General features: G+C 35.6%; 2 protein-coding genes across 2 annotated transcripts in view; both read left to right on the top strand.

Annotated features, from left to right (window-relative positions):
• LOC112565838 overlaps nucleotides 1–17,582 on the top strand; it is a 341,939-nt gene that overhangs the window by 180,873 nt on the left and 143,484 nt on the right. The gene's annotated exons all lie outside the window — the stretch shown is intronic.
• On the top strand, nucleotides 20–16,261 carry LOC112565817 (MORC family CW-type zinc finger protein 3-like). Its single transcript, XM_025241622.1, has 17 exons — nucleotides 20–103; nucleotides 715–787; nucleotides 1,631–1,763; nucleotides 2,713–2,939; nucleotides 4,742–4,898; nucleotides 5,130–5,271; nucleotides 5,882–6,010; nucleotides 6,187–6,315; nucleotides 7,315–7,412; nucleotides 7,751–7,840; nucleotides 8,981–9,112; nucleotides 9,454–9,537; nucleotides 9,899–9,923; nucleotides 10,355–10,438; nucleotides 10,950–11,141; nucleotides 11,383–11,438; nucleotides 11,975–16,261. Exons 1-17 carry the CDS (start codon nucleotides 23–25, stop codon nucleotides 12,747–12,749), a joined length of 2,607 nt encoding a protein of 868 aa, XP_025097407.1. The 5' UTR covers nucleotides 20–22; the 3' UTR covers nucleotides 12,750–16,261.

Below are 17,582 nucleotides of genomic sequence, written 5' to 3'. Positions count from 1 at the left end.
TTTCTGATGTGTAATCATCAGTATGTACGAAACAATGGATAAAGGTACCACGCCATTCTATATTTTCAACATGGCTACGTTCAGGGGGATACCGCTATCGAAGGTGAAGGGAGACTATCTCTACTTTGTAAACTATACATTTCTTTTATATTGTGCTCGAAGAAATCAGATTTTTTTTTATACGAGGTTCATATATATAATCATTTTAAGTGCGAGATTGAATAGTTTATAATAATGACTTTTTCAGTGATCGATATCTGATGAACAATTGCAACAGTAAACCATTAACTTGCACTCACGGTGCGGTCCTTAGTTGCATATAAAAATAAGTGGTGTACCTTAGGGTTTTTTAATTATTGTTTTGTGTGTATGTGTGCGTGTGTCTTTGGCTTCAACAGTAATGTTGGTGCACGATTTTAGAGGACTTTCACCATAATACCAACAGTCAAAGAACTGATTTTCATACATTGATACCAGTAGATATAAATGGTATTAGTAATGCTAGCAGGTGCTTTATATCATCAAGTAATATTTTGAGAGCATAACATTTGTATCAGTTTTCATAGAGATTCCAGATGAATCTACTGTTGTTTGAATAACACTTTATTGTAATATTTAAGTAATATTTTGAGAGCATAACATTTGTATCAGTTTTCATAGAGATTCCAGATGAATCTACTGCTGTTTGAATAACACTTTATTGTGACTGTATAGATATCTCCACAATTTCTGCATGCCAATTCAACGTCACACACCTGGCCATTCAGTGCAATTGCAGAACTTATAGGTAAGAACTCAGCACAAATTACATTGTATAAATCAGCGCATTTGTGTTATATTTTAGATTTTAATTATGTGTGTTGTTTATACCTGACAAGCAGAATAGTTTTTTTAATGTAAATAAAATAATTTGGCCAACATTTGTCATCATGCAAACTGAAAACATAAATAATATGGTGTCAGAGAAAATGAAAGCATTTAGGAACAAGGTTTCATCATGTACGACGTTTGATAATAAAGCGATCATTCAAAAGCTGATATTTTATCCTTCCCTTTTAGATGTCATTAATATAGCCATTAATTTGCATAAATTTGTCAGTGATAATTTAAGTGGTTTCTAAGAATTATTAAGACCTTAAAATACACCAGCTAGCAGTGATTTTTGGAAGTTAAGCTGAAAAACTTGGGCTTAATGTTGTCCAAGACTTTGAGTAGCTGGTGGCGTTCCCCTTTCTCTTTTTATACTTTCCACTCCTTTTGTGTGTATATACGTGTTTGTGCATTTTTTTGTGTAGGCTTCTTCTAAATGTTTGCTCTGTATGTGTGTTTGAGGCAAATATTGTGCGGCAAATATTGTGCAGTTTATTGCTTATGTCAAATGACATCAAGTTGGCTGCTGGCAGGGAAGAGCACTAAAGAAGTTGTATTATTATTTAAACCTCACATGCAGCCAAACCAAGGGATCAAAAACATGATAACATTAACACATCCTCTTTCATTTTATCATTTTATGAAAAATTAATCTATCCATCCCATATTTTGATCCAACTTGTCTGATCAATGCAGGTGGACAATATGAACATGAAAAGAAAGTTAACCACGAGAAAAAAACTTTTTTTTTAACAAACAGATAACGCATATGACCCAGATGTGGCTGCCAGTGAATTGCACATCAACAAAACAGTCATATGTGGGAAACCATGTCTTATTTTTGAAGACAACGGCAATGGCATGGACCATGAACATCTGTTAAAAATGTTAAGGTATGTACTTTGAGCTGTGTCTTTCTGCACGCTTTTGTTCAATGCAGAGCTTTTGTGGTTACTTATTGCTGCACCAACAAATAGAGTAACCTGAAGCCTAAATAGGTCATTTACTTTGAATTATTGACGATTAGTAGCAGTCACTAGGCCTGGTGAGAGGAGAGCTAGGAAGCTGATATACGGCTGTAAAGGGGGCTCAACCTCAGACATTGCAATTTTTTTAAATTTATTTATTCATTTTTGTTTTTATTTACCAGTGTTTAGGGAAAATATCAAAGTATTAGACTTGATAATGTCAAGTTTCAAGACAGTAGTGTGCTTGTCCGAGGCCCAATAGAAGGGGTGTGAGTGACATGGTGTACAGGTGCTGTGGAGGTAAAGCAATGCTATACCTTCTTGTCATGCTGTGCATACTTTTTGTTGGAATGCTTTTGGACATCTGTGGCTAGGGTGGCTAGCAAAGTGTATACTTTCTTCACAAGCTGAACAGTTTTAAAAACTACATTTTTCCTCTATTAATTTTTCTATTTGTCAAGCGAAAAACATGTGCAGTATAGATAGTGATGTTGAGTCTATGTTGCATGTATTTAACATTGAATGTAGATAATGGCAATCAACTTTTAAGCATACTACTATTTGGCAACAGTTAATTTTGTATCACAATTTAATGTAAGTGGCCTGTGAAAGTTAAATGTTTGACTCATTAGTCCTGGGGCCTATGTTAGCTCTTGGTGGCCTTGGCAGCCACTGGACAAAATTATTATATCCAAGAGTGTTTTATCTTATAGTTATACCTGCTCACAGTGAAAAAGACTGTCAAGAATTGATGTTTATAAACTTCAATTAAATGTGAAAAACAAATTCTCTTTAAATCCATAGCAGTGTGAAGTGTTTGAAGGGGATATATTTATTTGTATTTATTTTGTTTGTTTTTTATTTTTCCACCCAGCTTTGGCTACTGTGAAAAGGAGAAGTATGAGAACCGTCCTGCACACTTACCTATAGGGCACTATGGCAATGGGTTTAAGTCTGGATCAATGCGGCTGGCAGAGGATGCATTGGTGTTCACACTTTGTGATATTAGTGCAAGCGTGGGCTTCCTTTCCCAGACCTATCTTAAAACAATAAAATCGGATTCCGTCGTCATACCAATGTTGGAGTTTCGATTACCAAACTGTATCCTTGAAAGATGGCTACAGCCTTTATTATTTTGCTACAGATTGTTTGATTTGGCCTCTGCTATTGTTGAAAACTAATTTATATATTCCGAGTGTTTGTTTGCAAGGCAGGAAAATGAAAAGGGAGATTAGTCTGTGGTCAAGAATTGGATGTAATGGATTTATGAAAAGAAAAAAGTTGTGCTAGCCAGTTTAAATTTCAGCCAATGTTTGTATAAAATATCAACAATAAATAACATATTTTTGATATGTTTTAGTACTAGAATAGGGACCTAAAAGAGATATTGTGGCACGTGATGCTATCTATCTATTCCTCTGTCGATCGGCTGAAACCCGCTTCAGGTGACCCCATGTCCAGCCCTTTCCTTTCATCTCCCTTTCCACTGTTCTTCTCCAAGTTTCCTTTGGGCGGCCATTTTTTCTTCGGCCGTCTGAGTCCATCGTAGGGCGACTCTGGAGAGGTCTTCTGGCAGAGCACATGTCCAATCCATAAAAGGGGAATTGTGTGTTAATTACCTTCCTGTAGTTACTTTTTTCCTTGTTTCCCTCAGTCTGTAAATATCCAAAAAGCAGGCATCAAGTTAATTAGTATATCAGTCTATGAATGCATTGGAGATGATGATGATCATAAACTTCACACACAAATATTAAAGATTAGTATTGGTGGTGATGAGTTTGGAGGTGGCTGTTGAGCCCAGTCCAGGCCCAGAAAAGTCTCCCACAAGTGGGGGATACATAAGATGGTCAGGTGTTGGTGGGCATTATTGCCTTGCTGGCCTTTCTGTTCTGCTGCCATGATGCATCTGATGCTGGGGCTTCCTTGGTAATGATACTGCCCCAGGATGGGTGATGGAGGGCAAGGGTTCCCAGTTGGCGGTATCAATGCAAGGTTTTTGAGGGTGGCTTTTTGGCTCTCCAACTGTATGCTTATCATGAGACAGCTGTCGGCCATGTGGACAGCAAGTCCAGTCCATCTAGACCTGGTATACCACTCCCGTACAGAGATTGGTGAATCCTATCTTTCTGTTTGCCGTCTCAAACTTATATGATGCCTACCATTTTTCAGAGTATCTGCCAGCAATTTTGTTTACAGATTTCTCTTTGTTTTGTTTTTTTTGTGTGTGGTTTTTTTTTCATTTTTAAAGATGGTAGGGCTTTAAGGTTTTGATTTTATTTACAGCCTCCAGTTAAATGGTGGCCTTTTAGGCCACAACACACTTTTTTAATACATTGTATGCCCTTTTATATTTTCCTTATTCCTTTTGTCGGTTTATTGTTAGTGTTGTTACTGGGGGGTCTTATTTTTCACCCTTCACTATAGTATACCTCTATCTCTCTCGCTGTGATAGTCTTAGTTGCTGGTGTGACACAAAACTCAATGACCCAATCATCTCACATCAAATTTCCACCACTGTCTTCCCACTCCATATATCACAAGTCAAAAGGAAAATTCATCGTGTACTCATGTAAAATATTTTCTGACAAAATGAAGTCTGATCCATCTCATTGTTGTGCATGGTTGTGCAATCATGGCTTCATTAACAATTACTGAGTGGGAATGAATTCTTTAATTATTAATTTCAAAGGAACATTGCCAGATGTTTCCTTGTATAAGTGGTTGCTTGAAATATGCTTCAAGAGTGTAAAATCCAGCTAAGTTTTTTTTTTGTTTTTTTTGTTTTTTTTTTGGGGGGGGGGGGTTCATTGTTTTGTGCACTGAAAATAGCATTAAAACTGTAGTAAAAGATGAGCTGGTTGTTCATATTCTTATTTCAGTCAATTCTTTAACAGACATTTCAGTGGAGAGAATAAAATCTCAAGAGTCAAGAAACAATTTGGATGCTATTTTAAAGCACACTCCATTCAAGACAGAACAGGATATCAAAGAAGAGTTACGGTCCATTAACAGAAATCGTACTGGTACAGGCACTAAGATTATCTTATACAACCTCAAGAGGTAAGAAGTTATTAATCATTCTTTTGTGTTTGCTTGCATGAAGAGGGTGCTTTGACATTTTGTTTTACATGATGAAAAGTTGCTATTAATAGCTATTAATGTAACAACTTTTTACCTTATAAAAGGTTAACTTTTAATGAAAATAATAATGTTAACAAATGATTTTTACACAGCACAACATATCTGGAACAGCAGTACAACTGTCAAATATTGCCTGTTGTTAATTTCAAGGTTGAAAAATGGCAAACTAGAGCTCGACTTTGAATCAGACAATGCTGACATTCGTAATCCTGAAGCCCATGAAGTTGATTTAACTTCTGTTTATCACCGCACAAGCCATGTGGAAACCTCAGAGTATGTCCAGTCTTTACGGGTGAGTGCTAGTGTTAAAGTGATTACCCAGTTTTGTAATGAATTTTAACTCGGTTGTTATGTTTTGGTGATCTAGTAATGGTGTAATACCTGAAGATGAGCATTGTGTTTTCTGGTCTGATTTTTCAGCCAAATACTCCTCCATTCTCACCTCCCTCTGTCTTTTGTTTTTTATCACAAAATACTTACGCGTAAATGCAAGTGGTGGTCTAGACTATGGAAAAAAATTTTTTTTTTCATTTTTATGGCCACTAAACAGAAGATGGTTACATTATATCCTGCAAATCTTTTTGAGAATAAAAACACCACAATATGCAAGAACAGAAAATTATCTTGGTTCTGTTTCCTCTGTAATGAATTTTTCTTAACCAGACTGTAGAGAGTATAGAAATTTTAGTATGTATGAGTTTTAGGGTATGCAGGTCATGGTCAGGATGGGGTGAAAAGACTGTATGTGTGTGTGTAAAGGAAGGGAATAGGAGAATGTGTCAGTCAGTTAAATGTATTACCTAGATTATTTAGTTTATTCCTTGTTACTCTTCAAGGCGCATAGGGCCACACCTAGATTACTTGGGATGATTAAAAGGATAAAAATAGGCTTGTGTTTGCAGACGTATTGCAGCATTCTCTTTCTACGACCACGGATGAAAATCTTTATCCGAGGAGTAAGGGTGAAGAGTAAACTGATTTCCAAGTCACTTTCTCAGACAGAGATTGATGTTTACAAGCCTACATGGATGGTAAGATAAAACCCAGATTTTTTCTCCTTTACATCTGCCATGCATTATGTCCAAGATCACTAATTTAAAAAAAAGAATATTTTGCCGTTCTTTAGTGTCTGGAGTTTCAGAAATGGGAGATAAATTTTCTAAAGGTGTAAAACTCTGATAAATTCTTATCATGTACTAATTTACAGGAGAGGCCCCTGAAGATTACTTTTGGCTTTGTGTGTAACAAAGATTACAACAAAGAAGACTACGGTGTCATGTTCTACCATCGTAACAGACTTATTAAGCCGTATGAAAAGCTCGGCTACCAGAAACAGGTGTGTTTAGAAATCAAGGTGGTCATGGTGATTTATGATCAGATTTGTGTGCAGTGTGATGAACATCTCTTGTATATTACAAGTGATCATATACATGTTAACAGTAATACAAATATATATTGACAGAAATTTTTTTTTTTCCTTTTGATTGGTTTCCTTTGCGTTGTGGACTGTTGCTTCCTTCACTTAAATGTTAGAGCCTACAGCTTTGCCACTAATGATACTGAGAAATTGTGTTTTGGCCTTACAGGCACATACTAGATCATGAGACATTGCAATAGCAGATTGATGCTATTAGGAATAAATGAACAGTCATGCTAATTTCAGTCTAAAAAATGTGTTTGCTGGTTTGAGTTAGAGGAAATGGCAAGTGGGGCATAAATGATGAACAGTGACATTCTGAATCTTTTCCACCAAAAAGTTTAAATTTACTTAACTCACATCTGAAACACAGAGCTTAGGAGATCAAAAGGCCACTTTGTTTTTGTTGTCGAGAAACATTATTGAAACTATCCAACACCTGCATTCATTTTTCAGTCTTGCTAGTGTGATCATTGTATTGCTGGCATCATAGATATGGGGATATATACCATATTGTTTTTTAACCTGAGTACAGCAAGGAAGAACTAAGTAGAGAAGACTGGCATGACAAAGAAAGTTTTTTTTTTTTTCGGGTGGTCAAAAAGTGCCTCATATCATCACATGAATTAGGATCAGCTTATTTTCCTTTGTGAAAGAGTCTTAAAATGTTTTGACGCAGCTGTAAATAAACAGTTTGTTTGTAACCTACAATTTTGCACAGAAACAATAATAGTAGTATCTATCCTTTAAGCCCAATGAGACATTTCACTTGCTATGTCCTTTAGAGAAGGTTGGGGAGGAGAGTTTCTGTGGTTGTTTGCACATGGACGTACAGTCATGGATGTTTGTCTTGGGAGATGTGGACTGATATGATGAGCTAGTAGAATCAGATTTATTTAAAGGGGATGTTGGTTTCAGCCCAATGAGCTGGGGGTAGGAGTGGTTGGGGTGGTACAAGTGGACTTCCTGAAACCCATTCATAACAAGCAAGACTTCCAGAAAGATGAAAAGTACAAGTGAGTAAATTCATGGTACTGTAAGAACTTGATAACCTATAATTTGTAGTTAAATATTTATTTGTGATAAAGATTTAATGATATCCAATTATTAAGTGTTCATTTGATTTTGAGAGAAGTATAATAAATAATGCTAATTTAAATTATTTTTTATTGCTCAGAAGAATACCTCATTAGAACAGTAGGAACTGGCACATACTTCAAGATATTGCTAAGTGTCATAGCACAAGAAATCTTATAATCAGAAAATTAAGAATGAAAAAAAACAAATGATGTAAATAAATGTTTTTTAAGACCCGCTTTTTAAAGCTCTGCTAATTAATCTTTTTCATCATCAGTGCTATAATGTCAGCCATAGCTCTGAAACTTAATGATTATTGGAACGAGAAGAAAAGTGGCAAAGAAGTGAAGGATTTTGGAAACATTAGGTAGGTCTTTGCTTATTAGTTCCAATATATTTATGGTAACTGGTTTATTAATTTTTATTGCTACAAAACTGAGAAATGGGATTATTTTTTTAAATTATTAATTCAATTTTAACTTTCCAACCATATCACAGGACTGAATTATGTGAAACAGACAATTGAGGGTTGTTTGTGGCATGGCATGAAAACAGCTTGTTTGGCAGTAATGTCTTTGGAACATAGATTTCAGATCTTGTAGATTGAGGATTTAAGAAGGATATTTCATTGTTTGTTAGTGCGCTCTTGTGTAACTTTTTGGTCATTGTCATAGTTGTCACTAAATAACACTCATTGGGGACATGCATCTTTTGAAGAACAAGACAATTGTCTTTTTAGGTCTCCAGATAATGATGTAGTTTTCTGAACAAAGAACTTTAAACAGGAAAACATGAAACACTCCCTTCTAAAAGTATTCAGCTCTCATTTATGTTTAATTTACATTTGAAATATACACTTAACACCTAGTGTGGAAAGATAATACAAGGAGTGAAGCACAAATGACCTAAGAATATACTTACAACAAAACCTCCCAACCATCACAAGGGTGAATTAAAAATATGAACACCTTTGGTCTAAACTTAACATGTTTAATCAAACAGTCCAGTGAATTGTTTTAGCCTCCCTAGTAGAGAGCTCCACTTAGAGGAAGATCATGAGTAGCAAATATATTACTACATTTTGCAAAGTACAGAACATGTTTGCATTATTTTCAGCTGAAATGATTATGTTTTTGTAGTGCAAAGTTTGGGTTAATGCAAGAGATTGTTTTATGGATCTGAGATGATAATAATAATAATGGTGTGAACCTTTATAGCTTGGTATCCCAGCCAAAGCCAGGCTCTGTGCATTACAAACACAAAAATACAAGACAGACAAAAATCTTAGCAGAGAGAGTCAAACTGTGTTGTTATGTCGAGGCAGCAGTCTTTGAATTGAGAGGATATGCGCTGTGCCTAGAATAAAAGAAAATAGGGGAGGCATTATTTGTTCAGATTAACTCTAGACTACAGTTAACTAAGTGTCTATGACTTCACTTGGTGGTGAGCAATATATGGACAAGGGAGTAAAAGCTGACATACTTCTAAATTTTTCTTTGATGCTAAGAACATCTCTACCTGATTGGCTATGGGTCCAGTGTGAGCGTTGCCTCAAGTGGAGAAGGCTGCCAGATAGTGCCCGGTCCTCACCTCTACCAGATCAGTGGTACTGTCACATGAATCCTGACCCAACACACAAGTGAGTAGGAATAAAACCAAATAATCTTTAACTCTTCCTACACAGTTTGCACCCAGAGATGTGAATGTCTTCATAGCTACAGCTCAATTATGTTGATTCGTCTGTATTGACAGCACAATGACCTTTCAAGATTCTGCTACTTCTCAAAATTCTCCTGAAGCCTATCTTCAAAACGTGCAGTATTGCTAGGAAATGATGGTGGTTATATGAAATTTAGAAATTGGTAGTCTTTAATGTGTTTTGTAAAAATTCTTCAAAGGACTTAATTTGAAATAGTGGTAGTCATGTGGAATTCAGAGAAAAGTGCACTTTCTTTGATGTGTGTCTTTTACCATCACCAGCCGATGTGACATTTTAGAGGAGCCTGAAGATGAAGACCAAGCAGTACAGAGACCAACATATGCCAAAACTTTCAAAAAACAAATGTAAGTGTTGAGATGGAAAGGGGAGGGAAACATTTCACTTTGATGTTTCACTTTTTTATGATTGTCCTATAATAATAATTTCCACTCTTATTCTATGAAGAGGTGTGCTTATTTGATGATGTACCAGATAATATCACAAGTTAAATACAATTTCTAACATGAATAAATATTTTAAAGGGCTGTTTTCCTGTTGGCTAGAGATCTTTCATCTGCCACTTCTATGTTTTAAGATTTGCTTAGTTGTTTTCTTTTGTCGCTTGTTTCTGCTGTTCCTGTTAGTTTTTGAAGCACTGTACATAATTTTCTTATTTAATTTTTCAAGAACACGCACACATATAAGGATGTTTATCTTTTGTTTCAGGGAAGAGAGAAAACGTCGCAAACAGGTCAGTTAAAAAAACACACACAGAAAGGTGGTTAGTTTTTCTTGCAGACTGGACCATAAGCAGCAATTGTATAAAACCCATTCTTTCTTTTTATTATATGCAGATTTTTTTCATTTTAGAAACTTCAGTACCTTTAAGATCAGTCAAAAGAAAATCCTTTATAGGACATGGAAGAGTATAAAATTGTAACTGCTTTCAGGACGGCTTATGAAGAATTCTGAGGTCAGCTGACAGTGTTGACATGCAGCCCTTAATGGGTAGGACCCTTAACCCCACTGACCAGGGTATAGTTAAAGAGTGAATCAGAATGTAACCTTTAATCTTTAATAGCTGGGTATGGAAGAAAAAGAATTTATGAGAAAAATTTCATTTTAACAACCAAAATAATAAATAGGTTGGTATCTCAGTCTTTACAAAGCTAGTTTTTGCAGGCTGACATTAATGCCAAGGAGGCAGAGCTAAAAGCCAAAGAGGCAGAACTGCTGGAGAGACAACGTCAGCAGCAGCTGAATGAGGTGAGTAGCAAGGGAAAAGAAGCCATCTCATTCTGTAATTCTTTGTAGTCTCAGCTGCTATCTCACTAATTTAGATGAATTGGTGGCCTAGACTTCATATTCTTGTTATATTTTTTTCTTCTTCTTTTCATTTAATTTTAACATTACAGCTAGTCTAACAATGGTTTTTTTGCTTAAAATATATCCTAGGTGTAAATTTTTTTTGTTGATTTTAATTATTGTATTTATAATAAAATGTGTATGTATTTATAGGTGGAAAAAGAAGATGTAAGATAACTGTTTGCTTAAAGAGATCAATCTTATTCCTTTTCACACCCAGTGGTGCATAGGGCCGTGAATAGATAAATACAATCATTGAATTGTAAAACATGTAGTTAGAAGAAAACTGACTTTATGATGGATTGGCATGAGACTAGTTTGGCATAACAATTACAGGTTAGAAACTGTGATGCAAAGTATAACAGGTAGAAAGCTAGAAAGGTTGTTACTTTTTTATACTTGACTAATATAGGTGAGTAGCTCACAGGAGAGCAGTCGCAGCATTGCAAATCTGCAGAAAGCACTAATGGAGGCCAAGAAGCGAGAGGAGACCCACAAGAGGCTGATCCTTCAGATCCAAAACCAAAAGAAACAGCTGGAGCTTGAACACCAGTCTCTCCTCCAGGCAGCCAACAGTCTGCAGAACACGAATACTGACACAGCTGTTAGTTGTCTTTACAATTTGTTTGCCTGTGTGTGTGTGCATTTGACTGCTAATCAAATCAAAACACAATGGCTCTACAGGAAGTGAACTTCTGATTCCAGAATGTTTTCCAAGTTGTAAAGAGTGTGTTTTTGATGCTTTCTTATATATTTGAGATAATTATTAATTCCAGCAACATAAAATTACTATTAATTACTAAAATTACTAAAGCATTACATTTCAAAATTATCTGCTTTTAAAGGAGCTGCTGCAGGTGGCCGCAGCATTAACAGGGGAAAGCCCAGTCTCTTCAACCAGGTGAGAAAATGTTAAACAATAAGCATAAAGATGCATAGTGCATCTTTTTTTTTTTTTTTTTTTAACCTTATCATTCCCAGAACAGTATGCAGAGGGAATTCCTTCACAGTCCTACCCTAAGCTGTTTAATTTTATTAAAAGAGTATTTTCCAAGACATCCACCATATTTGTAGAATAGTGTTTTATATGTGTATGTGATTGACTATTTTGGATCTAGAAATTTTGGGCAGAAGATATTTTGAATGTCAGTGTTCAGCATAGCCTGGGACTTGGCATCTCTTTTCCCTCAAATGACAACTGTTTCTGGTATTTCTACTTAGGCGATACTGTTATTTTTACATAATAACTGTCATATCGCATGTCATATTTTTATTACACTACAACCTTAAGCAAGTGCTTTTGTATGATTTTTGTTGTCGTTGAGAAAAGTCTTTTATTTTGTGTCTCATTTTTTTATCATTTCCATTCCAAGTATTTTTTGTAAATAGTATGACAAAATAATTTTATTGCCAGTAATTACACTTTTGTCTGTCTAGCGGCAAGGGAGGCAAACGCAAGACCCTGGACTTGGGGGAAGGTGGTGGAAAACGCATTGATATTAAGATGGAAACAGGGGAGATGGTGTCCATTGAAAGAAATGATGATGTTGAAGATGAAGAGATGCCTGCAGATCAAACATCTTTCCTGGAACCTTATACATCTTCTCCAAATGTTCATTCTCCTTTTTCATCCACCCCTAATAGCTCACCCCTTGCCATTAATGGTGTAACATCCAGAAACATAAGTTCCATATCTTTTTCTTCCTCAACAAAAGATGCCACAAGCATTTCGAGCAGAAGACGCTCGCGACAACAACCTGCTTTAGAACCTGTTAATGCAAATGCTGTTGTGATTGATCTCACTGGTGAAAAGATTACAAGTTCATCTTTGAATTCTCCAGTTGTGTTAGAGAGTGAAGATGTAAAACCAGATATGAGCATATTTAATGTGGCCAATGTGACCACAAACAGTGGCCAGAGAAAAGGCAGTGCCAGTTCTCAGGGGGAAGAAGATCCTTTAACAGGTCCAGGCATGCCTCTTTCAAATAATAAAAGAGTTGTGAACGTGAAGGTTGAAGGACAAGAGACCAGATATACTCAGCTTAAACAAAAGTATGAATTGCTTCAGAAACGGTTTGGGGTTTTGCAGAAAAACGTCCACAAACTTCTTAGTTTTATCGTACCTGATGTTGACCTGGGGAATGAAGAAGACATTGAAGTCATTGTTACAGAAATGATTCGTGTTAACTGTGCACAGGAAGAGAAAGCATAGTGCTTGGTGTTGAACCTATCCTGATGTGGTAAAAATATACCCTTAAATGATCTTTTTTCATGTTTTTGTGGTACTTTGTTTTGATGTAATGCTGAAGTCATTCACAGGAACAGCTAGCATTTGAAATCCTTAGGAAATCGATTATGCCAGTTGAGCTGAGAGAAATAGCAAAGGCAACAGCTGCCCAGCCAGAATGAGAAAAGTAGAAGGTCCCCATTGATGCCATCTACTGCAAGAATATTTCTTGCCATTTTGGAGCTACTAACAAAACTTATCTTGCTGAAGATTGATCTTCCCTTGATGTTTGACACCATGTACAGATCTACCACTTTGTGTTTTAAGAGTGGAGTGACTTCTTTCCTGAGAACATGTTCTGTCCAAATTGACTTTTTTTCAAGAATAAGCAAGGGACTGTAATTGGGGTTAAATGTCATGGCATAGAATTATTGCCTGAGCAGTGCTGATTCAAGCAAAATAGCAAGAGCTTATGAAACAAAATGCTTTACTGCACAAGATCATTTTAACAAAATAGCAACACTCTGAATCCTTGTTCTCAGTAATACTACTGTTCAAAATTTTCAAAGTATATTTTTATACTCTTTAGAGGAAGATGTCATGTTTGAGTGACTTATCTTCACTATGTTAAATTTGAAAATTATGTGCTGTCAATGATATAAATTAACCAAGACAGCAGAAACTAACCGTGGTTAGTGACACCATGATAACACCCTCTTGAAGACTACTGGGATAAGGTCAGATAAAGAAAACTGCTTCTCTTCCGCCTCCTTTTTGTGAAGGTTGGAGAGAAATTCAACAAATATATTTGTATGCTCATTTTGCACAAATTTTGAAGTTCTTGATCTTGAAGTAGATGCACCTTAGATCATGTTCATAATTGTTCCAGTGCATAATTACGGACTTTTCTTCACGTCATTTTGCCAAAACATTGATAGATGCAATTGCATGATGGCCTTGTCACCAAAATAATTTTGTAAAGCAGCAGGCATATGAAAAACCAAAAATGGTTTGGCAAACCTGCTTTTCAAAAACAGTGACTTGCCAGCTGTTTCACAAACCAATTTTGGGGACTACTGGTCACACAGCAAAACAATCAAGTATGCTGTTTTGGAAACTTTGTGCACAACTAGCTGATGACAGAGTTCATCTGATCTGCACTTGTAGTTTAGTGTGTGCACATGTGTGTATATATCTCAAAGCAGTCAAATAGAGCAAATATCTGGTGCATATTTGTTTTCAGCTCTTATAACTGACCTCCATAATGTGGGTTTTTCATTTATCTTCTGCTTCTTCTGGTTGTATTTGAAAGGAGGGATTAATTTATAGCGTAATTCTAGTCCTTGCCGCACTCTTGTAGCAATAAAACTATTGAGAGACAAGTAATACCCATCATTTCATCAGTTGTACCTCATTAGACTGTCAGGTGCAAAAATTTTTTTTTTAAGTTTTTAATTGCAAATTTACAGTCGAATCATAGTGGTTATTTTTGACCGACTTAAGTTACTTATACTTTTTTTTTTTTAATCAAACCAGCTTAGAAATTGAACTGCCTGCTTTGGAATTGTAGTCAACATACTTGCCAGTATCAGTACTTATACTTAGCTTTAATGGTTTACTGACGAGTATATGATTTTTCTCTTAACTTTATGTTTGTTTTACAACTTTATGATGTCAGGAAAGCAGATGCTGCCTCAGACACAGAAAACATTTTACACCAACATACTGTAATTTAGATAAACAGTGCATCCCTTTTAAAAAATCCACGATGAAATTTTGAAGCTGGTTGCTTTCTCAAAATTGCCAAAGCAAGCGGCCAGATACTGCCTGCTGAACAGATACAAAGCTTGTTTCTTCAAAAAAGTTTTTTGCGAGAAAAATATTTTCGCATGAGCCATAATTTATTATCAGTTTATAAACAATCCACGAAAATGAAGGGTTTAATGTCCTGTCAAGCTGGCGTGTGGCCATAGAAGCCATGTTGAAAAACTAAATTTGACACTAAATTTTAGAACAGGTTCATAAAATAGCAAACAGATTTGGTCACAAGGCAAACAAGAAAAACGCGGCTGTTTTAGAAAAGTATTGTGTTTTCGATTTGTCCTGTGGTCGCTGCTTAAGTAATCATTTTTTCAAACATTTGAAAGGCAATTTGATTTCATCATAAACAAATAGTGTATATAAATTACTCTTTATACTCCAATGTGAGTCAAATCTTTAGAAATTTGAATTTATTTTAAAAAAACTTAGAAGGCAACAAAGTCACTCTCGCTGGTATTCTTGATAATGCTACATGATGGTCATAAAGGAAAACTAGAGAAATCGGGCACATTTCTTATGCAAGTTGGTTTTCCAGCCAGTGAAGTTTCAGGAGTTAAATGATCAAAACGGGTAGTCAAGCCGTAAATACGATTTGTTGAATTTAATTAAATTCAAATTAAAGCACCATGTTAGCAGTATGTATGACTACCCAGTAATAAATATCAAAGAGTGAGATACTTAAAAGAAGATTCCTTGTTGGTGGGATCCCAAGAAAGAATGTCTTTTTCCATCATATTTCTTTACAACTTGTGTACACAGATGCATTCTATAGATCTGTAAGTTTTATTATTTGTATCAGTTTTATTTAAGATGCATTGAAATTCTTTCATCAGTTGGCTAATGTTTGTAAAACAAACACATTAACGTTAGGCAGTAAAAAAAAGTGTTGCTTAAAGTCCATCTATTATCACTTCTGTACAAGAATTGGCCTCATAACAATGCAGAAAAAAAAAGTTTGTGCTGAAGCAGTCCTACTGTTCAGGCCATTCCTGACGTCATCTTACCACTATCAGTGGTACTGGTGGAACAAGCTATCTTTTTTCTTAAAATGCTAGCATTCTCGATGATCGATGCATTGATTGAATCTCAAGTTTTTCCATTATGCTATTGCCATTTTATATATTTAAAACAAATGAAATGTTCATGTCTAAAAATCACTTTGTAAGGGTTGGTTCAAGAAAAGAGATTTTCAAAACAGAATAAAACAAATTCATTGAGTATGATTTATTCAGAAAAAGGTTGAATTCTTGTCAAAAGAGAAAAGACTTGTATGTCACTTTGAAGGGGAAAAAAAGAAAGGTTAATGTTGTGGCCTGTGAACTGCTGCCATCTCATGCATCATGCAGGACTGCCATTTTTTTGTAATTTTATAGATATTACTACTTAGACCATTTCTTGGTTTTGTAAGTATTTTAGAGGCAGCTACTTTCTGAAGTGTTAAAAAAGTTATTTGAAATGCTAAGAATGTAGTAGCATGAATGAACTGCAAGAATTCTGAATTTGATTAAAATTATTGTGATTGAGAACATATGTGACCTCCACGACGAAATTAGTCTTAAGTCGCGCGGAACAGTTTTGTGCTAGAGGCCTCGAAAGGTGATACGGGTCAATTTTGTGCAGTTTGAATTTTCTTTAAAAATGGATTCATTGGTTATTAAACTATCAAGAAAATACATTAGTATGTTAAAATAAAAGTTAGAAATTGACTTCAAATACGTTTTAATCGAGGTACCCTACTGCGATCCGTACTGCTTTCAGATGAAATTCAAACGCTGTTTCGATACTAATTCCCAGTCATAACCCCATCGTGTTATACATTGACAGAAAGCGCGGAGTCAGTATGTTCAACTTCTTCAAAGAACGATTCAAATATTAACCGATCAAAAGATTTGTCTGCAAAAGTTTAGGAGTAAACAGACCCGGTCGGCCATCTTGACGCTAATCTTTGAACCCGCCTTTCTCAAAATGGCCGCCACCATACTCTCGCACTTCAAACGTTAATAGCTCACTCAATGTTAGGACTAGAAGAACAACTTTTAAATCAAAAGAAAGTTCAGAACCTCTGCTTTTCTAAAAATATTTGGCATATCTAAAATTCGCGACTTAAGACTCATATCGTCGTGGAGGGTCGCATTTTACAAGAAGAGTTTTGTGTGTTGTGTGATCAAATCAAAACAACTGTATAGCACTCTTCATTATGTTGTATCCCCTATCCCCTTTACCTCACAAATAGCGATGATATTTATGCTGCTCTTTGAAGGCAAGAAGAAATGAGATATTCCTGTGTCATGTTATTTTTGAAGCTTGATTTAATGATATTTCTGATAACACAAGTATGTTAGAATATTTGCTTTTTACCATGCAATCACAGTTCAAGATTAAAGGTGGGGAGATAACTATTTGATCACCGTGTTTCCCCTTTTATATGAGTTTTTTTAAAAGATGTAGTGGGTGCCATTTTATATGGCTAAGTAAAGCTTTACTCAAGGTGCTATTTACCATAGTCGAGCTCCATTCGTTCTTGAGATACAGATGTACAAACATTAACAGCACAGATGTCAGGACTGGCCATCGGTATGCTTACATCGTCAAAGCTTCAGCCATTATGATGCTGGTAACATGTTAATTAGAAAGCTGGATTCAAACCTGATGTCAAGTTTGACCTCTTTCTGGGCATAGTGACATTTATATCCATTATTTTGAAAATCTAAGAGAGATTACTTTACAGTTGTGGAGAAGGGTGTCTTTTGCTCAGTATTTGCACCCTTCTAGACCTTTAACAACAAGCTGAAGATCAAATCCCATATGCTCCTAAATAATATTTGAAATACATGTACACATTGTATTCCTGCTAAGTTTTGGATAACTTTCTATATATATATTCCTCTTCGTGCATCAGGTTGCACATAAGGCCTCAACCATCGATGTTGATCGGCTGAAACCCGCTCCAGGTTGGGTAATTTTACACAAGGTTAAATGTCGAAGAAACCAAATTAA

Source organism: Pomacea canaliculata, linkage group LG6 (genome assembly GCF_003073045.1).
Source record: "Pomacea canaliculata isolate SZHN2017 linkage group LG6, ASM307304v1, whole genome shotgun sequence".
NCBI classification, from domain to species: domain Eukaryota; kingdom Metazoa; phylum Mollusca; class Gastropoda; order Architaenioglossa; family Ampullariidae; genus Pomacea; species Pomacea canaliculata.
Note: the sequence above shows the minus strand (reverse complement) of the source record. Positions and strands in the feature narration are given on the sequence as shown.